We start from the raw sequence: 11,057 nt of genomic DNA on the forward strand, positions 1-11,057 counted from the left end.
TTTGCAAATATATTTAAACAAAACGGGCAATCTTTTGAATATTCATTTACATTACTAAAATTGCAATAGAAAATAACGATATTAAAATATATATAAAGACATTAATCGTTTAATAATTATTAAAGTTTCATATCTACATAACCTTATTTCCTTGTTCGAAGTAACATTTCACAAAAGGCAAGTCCACATTCCTTACATTTGATTGGCTATTGCAGTTAACTGATTATTACAGAAAAAGCGGTGCATTCTTTGATGACGTAATTTTTATTCTAAATATAAAACGAAGAATTAATATATAACCAGTAACACTGATGTGTGCATTTTCTATAAAGTTTCATTTCAAAAAGTATTAATAGTATTAATGATACACAACAATAATTTTTAGTTTAGAAAAATACTAGGTATTTTTTTAAAGTAATCTGTAACATATAACGTTCATATTTTTTTTAATTAAAAGAAAAAGGAAGTAACGACAATTAATAAATTAGCTCTCCTTTATCATTAAAGAATGCCAGGGTAAGCACAATTATTTCTCTTCCGAAACATAGTGTTATAGGATATCTTCCACCAGCAAAATTAATTTCCAGGTATATTATTTTAAATCCGTTATTATGAAATATTGTAAGACATTCGAAACATTAACTTGAATATAATATAAATATTAATACACTATGCAGCATTTATGCAATTTTATATTTATATATTGTAAAAGAAAAATTATCTTTTTTTAGCGATTATAGTAAAAATAAATTATTTTTACATATTATTCAATTTTGAAGATATCATATGAAATATTCATTACACTAGGCGCTATAAATCGTTTTTTTAGTTTGTAAAAATGTCGTCAAAATAAATTTTTCAGTTTTTGCGTATTTATGATTTTTTGCCACATATATACATATATATGTAACATGTCCACATTAATTATCTTTAATGTACATTAATTTTCTCATTTTTTAAATATTGTACATTTGCAATAAATTGAGAAAACTTAAATGTATTATATGAATTTAATCATTTTGAAACAAAGAAGGAAGAACAATCAAAAGAAGGAGAAGAAACTATAATATTAACTATTAAGTCCAATTTTAAAGCAGTTTTATATATATTAGAATAATGGTTGATTAGTCCCATTAATAATATAAACTTTATATAAAAAGTGTTACAGGGATGTCTTTGGATAATATGTTCTGTTCTCGATGTAGAGAAGGTTTTGTGCCTCATGAAAAGATTGTTAATTCAAATGGAGAGCTATGGCATCCTCAATGCTTTGTGTAAGAATATTTTATTATCATTGGAAGTTATTATATTAAGTTTGTATTTATATACATTTATATTATGTTTTTATGTAATTTATATATTGTTTAAAATTTATATCAATTATAATAAAAGATATTTTATTAGATGCGCACAATGTTTCCGTCCATTCCCAGATGGAATATTCTATGAATTTGAAGGGTACAAATATTGTGAACACGATTTTCATGTCTTATTTGCACCTTGTTGTGAAAAATGCGGTAAGTTGTTTTAATTATTTATTATAATATGACAAATACTTAAATTTAAAAAAATAATGTACTCATATAGAACTCATAAAAACACTTGTAAGGAAAAATATAATTATACTTTTTTATTTGTAGGAGAATTTGTTATTGGCCGTGTAATAAAAGCAATGAATGCTAATTGGCACCCAGGATGTTTCCGTTGTGAAGAATGCAATGGTGAATTAGCTGATGCAGGATTTATTAAATGTCAGGGTAGAGCTTTATGCCATACGTGTAACGCACGTGTCAAGGCTGGGGCACTTGGAAAATATATTTGTCATCAGTGCCAGTATGAATTTTGATTTTTAAAGTTATATATATATTATTTAGTTATTGTATATCATATATATAATATTATATAATTTTTAGTGGTGTAATTGATGACAAACCTCTCCGTTTTCGCGGAGAACTCTATCATCCATATCATTTTAATTGTACTGCTTGTGGTATAGAACTTAATTCAGATGCTAGAGAGGTTAATTCTAGACCAGGATATGCTGCCAATGAAATGGTATGTATCTATAACTGTGTTGTCTTTAATTATTAGTATTATCTTTTACTTAATATATTAGTACTTAGTATATTAATAATTCACATTTTGATTATTAACATTTTCAGAATGAGCTATACTGTTTGAGATGTCATGATAAAATGGGAATTCCAATTTGCGGTGCATGTCGACGTCCGATTGAGGAACGAGTAGTAACTGCTCTAGGTAAACATTGGCATGTTGAACATTTTGTTTGTGCAAAATGTGAAAAGCCATTTTTAGGTCATCGACATTATGAGAAAAAAGGTTTAGCTTATTGTGAAACACATTACCATCAACTTTTCGGTAATTTGTGTTTTGTATGTAATCAAGTAATTTCTGGCGATGGTTAGTATATTATTCTATAAATTTTATTTTAATTTAAGAAAAAAGTAAATATATAATATATTTTGAATTTTTCAGTTTTTACAGCTTTGAATAAAGCATGGTGCGTACATCATTTCGCCTGTGCATTTTGCGATCAAAAAATGAATCAAAAAACTAAATTTTTTGAATTTGATTTAAAACCCGCCTGTAAAAAATGTTACGATAAATTTCCACAAGAATTGAAAAAACGTATGCGCCGAATGTATGATTTAAATCCTAAAAGACTACCAGCTTAATCATATAAGCAACATATATCAGCTTATGGTTAATTGAATGTAAAATGAAATATCTCTTAATATTATCAATGAAAGTTTATGTTATTGTATTATAACGTCATACTTATGCCTTAATTGCTAACATTATTTTATGTTAAATCATTATATTTAAACTCTGCATTAATCATAATAATTATTTTAATATATCTATATAAATATGAAATATTTTTGTTATATGCATGAATTTTAAAGTGCCTCATTGTTATAAATGAATTAAATAACTGCATTTATATATAAAATTATATTTTATTGAGTATTAAAAAGATACTCAAACCATTATTAATAATACTCAAATTTTATAAAACAAATTGCATATAGAAAATTCGATGATATTGTATAAAAATTGAATGAAGAATAAATACCGAGTTATGATATTTGTGTTCGTTTATCTCAATAATTTAATCATGATATTAATGTAACATAATAGACATAACATATGAAATGGGGATAGATTAATTAATCGTCCTAAGTACGAGTGTCGATTATAATTGACCATCCCGAATACGTTCCCAGGGTCAAACGTCGACTGAATATCGGCTGAGGTCAATTTGACTGTCAATTGTCAACAATACGCTACGCTACACAATTGTCCTTGCCCGTAGCTCGCTGTCATCAAATGACAATATCTGGAGAACAAGCGCCGTATCGAAGACGTTAAATAAAAATAATAATCACGTTACAAGAAATATAATTTAATATATTAAAGTACGATTTATTATTAAATATTGTACACAAATTAAATACTTTTTTTTAATGTTTTATGTTTTTATACAATGTACAGATATAAAGAAAGAACATTTGAGAGAAAAATTAATTAAGTAATTGATATAATTATGTTTTTCTATATACGATAAAGTAACTATTAACATTGACGTTATACTATCAAAGACTTCTGACTTTCACCAATTAAATGAAATTTTTATGCTTTGCTTGATTTTTATCTATTTTTTATATATCTTGATATAATACCACAATTGGATATAATTATTGTTTTAAATGGTTTTCCTGTTTTTGTACCAAATTCTTCAATCTAAAAAATATCAGATGTATTAACATGTGGTCATGTTCAAAATCATTACTAAGTACTCTTGAATCAATTTTATTTTTCAGATCTGTTATATAAATAAATTTATAGAAAGTTCTTTCAGTACAGTAGTTAAACTTTTTATTTATTTCTTGGATTTATAGATCCATGTATACTAAAAATTTGCATATTTAATGTTTCAAAATATTTTTCTGTGATTTTCTGCGGTATAGTTTTAATTAACTGTTATATAATTTTAATTTTCCTTATTTTATAAAAAGATGTATTAAATAAAAAGTATGAAAGAAGGTACAGTTGTTCTTTCCCAAATTTACATTAATTTATTAAAAGATAATTATATAAGTAACAAATATTCTTCATATATTTAGAAAAATTTAGGAATTAGGAAGATATCTTTATTTTAATGTAATTGAGATAAATTTACCTTATAAATGTTTGAAAGACCTGCAATCACTTTCCCAAAAACTACATTTTTCCCGTCTACTGTTTCCAATTGTCTAAAAGTAAGATTAAATTTGGAATTGCATGTATTTTCAGTTTCGTTACACATGGACAAAATTCCGGGACCAGCATGACGTAAGTTGTAATTCTCATGCTCAAATGATTCACCATATATGGACTTTCCTCCACACCCGTTAAGTTTTGTAACGTCTCCACCTTGACACCAATAACCAGATACAATTCGATGAAACGGTGTGTTTCTATCAGAAAAAGCATTGTTTTCCTTTTAGTTAAAGATGTAATTTTATCTCCCTTTAAAAAATATTATTCATTTGGAAAAGTAAACTTTTTTAGATATCTTTTCCGAATATCTCCTCCGCCCAAATAAATTTTCCTAAAGAAATCGACTTAAGGATTTATATATATATATATTTGTAATAATAATATCATAAAAGTAATATTTTGAATAAATGTGTTTTATCAAAATAATGTAAAATTTTGCAGGAGAAAAACACAGATCTTTTTCTTTTATCTTTTTTAATTTAAAGTTGTTAAAATGTGTATTTTACTTTTATTTACTTGTACGATAAGCCATTATATCCACGACATAATTCCGCAAAATTTGTACACGTTCGAGGTACAATATCATCATAAAGTTCAAAATGAATGGATCCTAATTTCTGATCTCCTTGGATTTCAATTTCAAAAAAACATTTGGTTCGAATAGACGGATTTATATATTTTAGCAATGATAAATCTGTAATTATACAATGATCTTGTGGAGATTGCAATCCAATGGTATGTGTTGTAGGTTCTTTCTGATATCTATAGAATTTAATCATCAATATAATATAAACATTTATATTACGTGTAATGTGCAATAATAATATGATATAAAGCTTATTCTTTTATTTTATTATATTTCATTCTTGTGTTTTTATCTCTCAACTGCATTTTTAAAATTCTATTCTAACTTTCAAAATTCTATGCTCTGAAAATTTAAGATTAATACAAATTAAAGTTGAATTTCACAATTAACAATGGAATGGAAAGAATAAAGTGTTTTAAGATATAAATACATGTCATATTGATTTCATTAAAATTATAATAAGATAGAACCAGATATAAAAAAGCTAGTGTTCTTTTAATTAAAAATTTTAAAAAATAATGTAACTTAAATTTTGTCATAATTATAATTTAAGTAAAATTAATTTCGAAATTGTTTTGCATAAAACTTTGAAAACGAAAGTATATATCCATGAAATATTGAAGGAATAATTTACCTTTTATTGTGTTCCATTTTCATTTTTATTTCTTTCCAATCTTGTATAAACTCGGCAGTAGGATAATTAGTACTTGCTTTACGAATTTTTCGTAATAAATTTTTATTTTCTTTCATGACTTGTGTATTTTTTAGTGCCTGGTTATCAAGTTTTGATTTATATTTTATCTTTGGTAACCAGCAATCGACATTTGCCTATAATTTGGACACATCATGAATTTCAAATTAATTTAAACGCAGTTAATTTTATTGACAATAATACACAAACAAAAAGGATTAAAAGTTTAAAACCTATTTTTCATCGCTTCGTTTTTTATCATTATTGCAGTATTTTAAATAATACATTCAATACTTTAATATATATAAAATAATAATAATTATAATTTAATACATATTAAATAATAATATTATTATAATTTATTATTATTATTATTATTATTATTATATAATTTAATATATATTAAATAATAATAATAATAATAATAATATATATATGTATAAAACTTTATACAATACACGTTTGTAATTATTAAGATTAATTATATTACAATACTAAATGTAAACATAGTAAAAAATGATATGGTAGTATTAAGTATAAGACATATCAATAGTAAAATATAGTAGTATAAGTATACAGAAAGATAGAAAATAATGAAGAATAAAAGATATTTATTACAGAAATAAAACTTTTTATACTTACCCTTAACCGAGTAATTATATTCATCCGCCTTAATAATTTTATATTTTGCTTGTCGATTTCTCTTATTCGATTTATGTCGCTTCTCATATTATGCGGTTTGTAATATACGGACACTTCAAATCTTGGAGGCTTATTATCGACTTTAGCTACAGCTTGTGCGATCCTTCGTTTATATTTTTTATATGTTTTTTTATCCATAGCTTTTATTCTTTGGAATGGTTATTACTTTTTTAATATTATTTTGTTACAGATCATTTAATATACGAACATATTATTATTATATTTCAAATTAAAATTTGAATTTATAAGAATATAAGAATTATGATAACGGTTCAAGATATAAAATTATTACATCGCTATAATTATTATAAAATCTTTTTATAAGCATTATTCTATCATTAAATTTTACCGTATTTAATAAAGTAATATCAATGTGTAATGTTTTGTTTTTAAGTTAAAAATTTATAAATTGCAAAAGAGGTTACAATTTATAATAAAATTTAATTGATGTTTCAGATTATAATTTGACAATATTGCAAAATTAAAATCTTCTTATACTGCAAAATTATAATTTTTAATTTATATGTCATATTAAATGCTTGTTAATTTAATTTCCTTCTTTAAAGTTTTTTTTTTTTATTGTGTTAAATATATAATTAATGATTTCACCAACTATAAGAATTTAAAACTATTTTCTGGTGACTAGTGATTTATAACAATTGAATTATCGATATTATATAAGACAAAATTTGTATAGAAATCAAACCTTTTTGTAAATTTCGATAATTCAAATTTTCTATACTATTATAGACATAATTTATATATATTTGAATATATTTTTATATATATTTAATTTATATATTACTATAATATATATATAATATTTATATATTATTTAAAAAATAACACAATATATTATATTGACAATAATACACAAACAAAAAGGATTAAAAGTTTAAAACCTATTTTACATAGGTTTGTCGCTTCGTTTTTTATCATTATTGTAGTATTTTAAATATGTTCAATACTTTAACCCTCTACTTTAGTCACTATTTATCAAAATATTATAGAATTGTAAAATATTCATAAAAATATAAAAATTAATATTACTTGATAAATGTACCTACACAGTGGAAATTAGGATTTGCATAAAAAATGTTCTTATACTTCTTGCCTAAACATAATGCATACATTGGTATTGATACATATTTTCTTACTCATGTCCCGTTGAGTTCCTTTTACTAAATTGGGTACGGTACGTTAAGTGATAGATTAATAATGACCGATAAAAAGTAGTTGATAATTTGTTATGTTATGAAATGATACTAAGATTATTTTAAGTAGATATCTACCAAATAGAAGTAAAAATGGCCAGTATTTCAAATTTTACAAAAGATGAACCTCAAACTAAGTCACAAGGTTAGATTTCTTGTTTATATACATACTTATATAAATTTCCATTTTTTATAAAATATTTGTTTCTTTTGCTTTTATAATTAGACCTAGTTTCCCTTATTTCACATAATTATATAGTATAATATATATGTTAATATAACATCCTATTTCATATAATTTTGTATATTCATTGTTTTCTATATATTTAAAATAAAGTACATGTGACAATTACTTTTAATATGATAGTGGCCACAAGATAACAATTTCTTAGTTTTATAGTAATATTATCATTATATAAGTAATAAGATATTTGTTTCTTTATTTTGCTTAATAATTATTATAGCAGAACATATGGAAAAGCAATTAATTATGGGAAATAATATATAATATGAATAAAAATATTTGTTAGTATCATATTTGTTAACATTAAGATTTTTCATTTTTATGTTATATATTAATTTATTATTATTAATATTTAAGATGTATAAGTTACAGGCCAGATTAAACGTACGCAAGGTGATGGGATGGAAAATGCAACGGCTAAAAAAGTTGAAGTTAAACAGACAAAGTGCCCTCTTGGTGAAACATTAATTTATCATCCAACAAATTTGAAACAGTTAAGTTCAACTCCTCCAGTTGTGCCAAATGGTCCAATAGTAAATTTAATACCAAAGCATGTTACTAATATAAAACACGACAAACATATTTTAAGTTCATTAAAATTAAAGGAGCCAAAATTTGTTCCTTACGAACCTTATAAAGCTGCAGTCAATCCAATTGTTCCACATGAAAAAAAGTATAGAAAATTGCAAAGAAGTAATGTAAATGTAAATATGGTTGTCTCTCGAGTTGCTGCAATGAAACTTCATGAAACAAAGGTATCTAATGATTTAAAGACAGCAGATGAAGATAAGTCTGCAGAAAGTGATTGGTTGATAGAAAAAAAGGCATATGAAGCGGAAATACAAAAGCTTAAAGAAGAAAATAGTCAACTTGAAAATCAGTTGAAATTTCAAGCACAGGTACTAATGTTACTTATTACTAAAGTAATAATATTATGTCATACATTTCTCTTTTTTACAATAGGTCAATGGAGAATTAAAAAATTTATTAGTAGCTGCTGTTGGAGAAGATCTTGAAACAAAAGTTCATTTATTGACTGAAGATAAATTGCAACTTTCTCGAGCTCTTTTAAATTCTGCTCAAAATTTATCAACCCATCAAGAACAAACAGAGTGGTTAGCAGGTCAATGTGAAGTCTGGAGGAGTAAATTCTTAGCCAGTAGGTAAATGAAAATAATTCAATATAAATATTTATGGCTCATTTATAATAATACATAATATATATAATATGCATAACTCTCAATAATTTTTGGTAGCTTAATGGTTGAAGAACTTGCAAAATGGAAAGCAGCTCTTTGCCAAAGAACCACAGATCTTCAAGAAGCAATAAAAAGACTTCTAGAGGATCGAAATCTTATAAGAGATATATCCCTTAAGACATACAGGTATGCTTCTTACATGTATTTACAAAAAATGTATTTTATTAATAAAAATATTTCTACAAAATACTTTAAGTAGCAGAAACATACGTATTTTAATACATATATATTATGTTCTTTTTATTTAAGGATACTTAGTATTTTGCGTGAAAATTTTGATCATGCTGGAAGGGTTTCTTGCAAAAAGCATGTATTACCAAGTACAAATATAATAGATTTAGTACAAGGCTGTTGTCAACTTGCAGAAATTCTAAAAGTTCAATTATTATGTGGTGTAGAAAACATTACTTTACAAAGAGAAATTAATATAACTGGCTTAGATATGAAAACACTTGCCGAAAAGACTGCAGAGCAAGTAAGTTTTCATTTCATATTTATTTTGTATTTATTTTACCTTGTTTCATGTATATTTATTTCTTTCATTTATATACAGCTTCTTATGAGTCCAAAGTTGCTCATGTCAGGAAGACAAGATGTAGCTTGTAGTGCAGTGATGGGAGCAGCTGTTGCAATTGGTGGCCAAATATTTCTTCCACGAAGTGATTCAAATATAACTTGTTGTCCTCATTGTAGTGGTGAAATTAAACAAATATAAAATTTTTTATTCATATATATTTCTATGTCATATATAGCGAAATAATGATTATATAACATTATATTATTTTAAATTCTTATATGCATTGTATTATTTTTGTATTATCATTGTATTGTATCAGTTTATCTATAATAATATTAAATGACAATAAAAAAATAATCACATATTGTCAATATATAATATTGTACGATTTTTTATATAAAAAACATTTTGTATATACAAAACATTCATAGAACGTTTGCATCTTTTAATATGAATTCTATGTGGAAAATAGAACACATTTCAGAGAATCTTAAGTATTACTTTAACTGTATGAAATTCTTTTATTCGCATTCAGAATATTCTGTACAGGTTCGTATATCGTAAAATTGTGACAATCTATCAAATTAACTTCTTTGTAATTTTTATATAACATAAATTTCCAGATTCAAGAGATTAATTATAATACCATGTAAAGAAATAATTTATCGATTTTTATCGAAATATTAAAATATGATAAATGAAAAACATTAAAATTTAATTAGCTTATTCGTGCGTTACCTTCAATTACGTGAAAATTATTGCTCAATTTATTAATATTATTAAAATGTGGTAGATGATAAACCTTAAAATATAATAAATGTAATTAATTAATCTAACAAACCAATATGCGCATTTCGTAACGCAAGATCCCGCGTTATTTAATAGACTGCGAAAATCCACGATTAGTCGACGCTTAGCGGTCGCAGGTGTAACATGTCAGTTCTTATCAACGCCGACTCTGGACGAGCGCGAACGGTTTGTAACGAAATAATTCCGCGGGTATTTTTATATATGTACCATCCATTGCTCATTAATTTTTCACAAGTCATTGTATCTTTAAAAAGTTCTAAAAAAATCAGCGTTATGAATAACCGCGATAAATTAAGAAAGTGCGCGCATATGATTAAACTCTTTAGTTTTCCCCTTTATCTTCCTCTTTGCATCTTTTTCGCTACATACATACATATATTAGAATTAAAGATTGATCCAAAAGATCGCTCTTTAATGTGTTTTTTTTATTCGAAAGAATAATAACGAGTGGAAATCATGATACGTGATTCGATTTACAAATATATTTCTAACGGACTATTTTCAAATATTAGTGCAAATATTTGTTTAAGCAACAAATGTTATATTTATATAAAGAAAGAACCGTTTATTCTTCGTGAGATATGTCTTCGATAAATGAATGCTGTACGATGTTAAAGAATTTTATACGTGTGATTATTATCAAATGATAATTATAAATCCTAAAATAAAGTAAAACTGAAAAATAAAATAAATATGAAAAATTGAAAAAGATAAATGCCTGAAAAATACAATCAAATTTTCTGTTTAAGT

At 24.6% G+C, this 11,057-nt stretch overlaps 3 protein-coding genes across 9 annotated transcripts; 2 read left to right on the plus strand and 1 right to left on the minus strand.

The window, feature by feature from the left end:
• The first annotated feature begins 209 nt into the window (after window positions 1-209).
• On the plus strand, window positions 210-3,109 carry LOC100651057 (LIM and senescent cell antigen-like-containing domain protein 1). 2 transcript variants are annotated; one of them, XM_012318397.3, is made up of 7 exons: window positions 210-587; window positions 1,161-1,274; window positions 1,405-1,517; window positions 1,641-1,833; window positions 1,914-2,055; window positions 2,163-2,421; window positions 2,497-3,109. In XM_012318397.3, exons 2-7 carry the CDS (start codon window positions 1,171-1,173, stop codon window positions 2,694-2,696), a joined length of 1,011 nt encoding a protein of 336 aa, XP_012173787.1. In that variant the 5' UTR covers window positions 210-587; window positions 1,161-1,170; the 3' UTR covers window positions 2,697-3,109. The 2 variants fall into 2 exon arrangements, with proteins under 2 accessions (XP_012173787.1, XP_003402258.1); XM_003402210.4 differs by having other exon boundaries at window positions 210-516.
• On the minus strand, window positions 3,102-7,440 carry LOC100650941 (peptidyl-prolyl cis-trans isomerase A). Of its 4 annotated transcripts, none has more exons than XM_012318400.3 (5): window positions 7,331-7,440; window positions 6,204-6,411; window positions 5,505-5,698; window positions 4,205-4,481; window positions 3,102-3,361 (listed from the first exon to the last, which is right to left on the minus strand). In XM_012318400.3, exons 1-5 carry the CDS (start codon window positions 7,351-7,353, stop codon window positions 3,314-3,316), a joined length of 750 nt encoding a protein of 249 aa, XP_012173790.1. In that variant the 5' UTR covers window positions 7,354-7,440; the 3' UTR covers window positions 3,102-3,313. The 4 variants fall into 4 exon arrangements, with proteins under 4 accessions (XP_012173790.1, XP_003402257.2, XP_020723244.1 ...); XM_003402209.4 differs by lacking the exon at window positions 3,102-3,361 and adding an exon at window positions 3,477-3,765; XM_020867585.2 differs by lacking the exons at window positions 3,102-3,361; window positions 7,331-7,440 and adding an exon at window positions 3,477-3,765 and having other exon boundaries at window positions 6,204-6,837.
• Window positions 7,441-7,483: 43 nt separating this feature from the next.
• Window positions 7,484-9,710, plus strand: LOC100650706 (golgin-45). 3 transcript variants are annotated; one of them, XM_020867583.2, is made up of 6 exons: window positions 7,484-7,622; window positions 8,079-8,620; window positions 8,685-8,884; window positions 8,978-9,106; window positions 9,230-9,455; window positions 9,534-9,710. In XM_020867583.2, the coding sequence occupies exons 2-6, from the start codon at window positions 8,123-8,125 to the stop codon at window positions 9,693-9,695; spliced, it is 1,215 nt and encodes a 404-aa protein (XP_020723242.1). In that variant the 5' UTR covers window positions 7,484-7,622; window positions 8,079-8,122; the 3' UTR covers window positions 9,696-9,710. The 3 variants fall into 3 exon arrangements, with proteins under 3 accessions (XP_020723242.1, XP_003402255.1, XP_012173791.1); XM_003402207.4 differs by having other exon boundaries at window positions 7,485-7,622; window positions 8,094-8,620; XM_012318401.3 differs by having other exon boundaries at window positions 7,486-7,622; window positions 8,088-8,620.
• Window positions 9,711-11,057: the final 1,347 nt, after the last annotated feature.

The sequence above is a fragment of the Bombus terrestris genome, chromosome 3 (genome assembly GCF_910591885.1).
Source record: "Bombus terrestris chromosome 3, iyBomTerr1.2, whole genome shotgun sequence".
Taxonomy (NCBI): domain Eukaryota; kingdom Metazoa; phylum Arthropoda; class Insecta; order Hymenoptera; family Apidae; genus Bombus; species Bombus terrestris.

Coding starts and splice junctions, on each gene's coding strand:
- LOC100651057 (XM_003402210.4), top strand. Junction 1,834..1,913: donor TATATTTGTCATCAGTGCCA/GTATGAATTTTG, acceptor TATAATTTTTAG/TGGTGTAATTGATGACAAAC. Junction 2,056..2,162: donor GATATGCTGCCAATGAAATG/GTATGTATCTAT, acceptor TAACATTTTCAG/AATGAGCTATACTGTTTGAG.
- LOC100650941 (XM_003402209.4), bottom strand. CDS start 7,353: ATGCAAATCCTAATTTCCACTGT. Junction 6,412..7,330: donor CAAATCCTAATTTCCACTGT/GTAGGTACATTT, acceptor ACCATTCCAAAG/AATAAAAGCTATGGATAAAA. Junction 3,766..4,204: donor GTCTTTCAAACATTTATAAG/GTAAATTTATCT, acceptor GATATTTTTTAG/ATTGAAGAATTTGGTACAAA.
- LOC100650706 (XM_012318401.3), top strand. CDS start 7,571: ATGGCCAGTATTTCAAATTTTACAAAAGATGAACCTCAAACTAAGTCA. Junction 8,621..8,684: donor AGTTGAAATTTCAAGCACAG/GTACTAATGTTA, acceptor TTTTTACAATAG/GTCAATGGAGAATTAAAAAA. Junction 9,107..9,229: donor ATATCCCTTAAGACATACAG/GTATGCTTCTTA, acceptor TTTTTATTTAAG/GATACTTAGTATTTTGCGTG.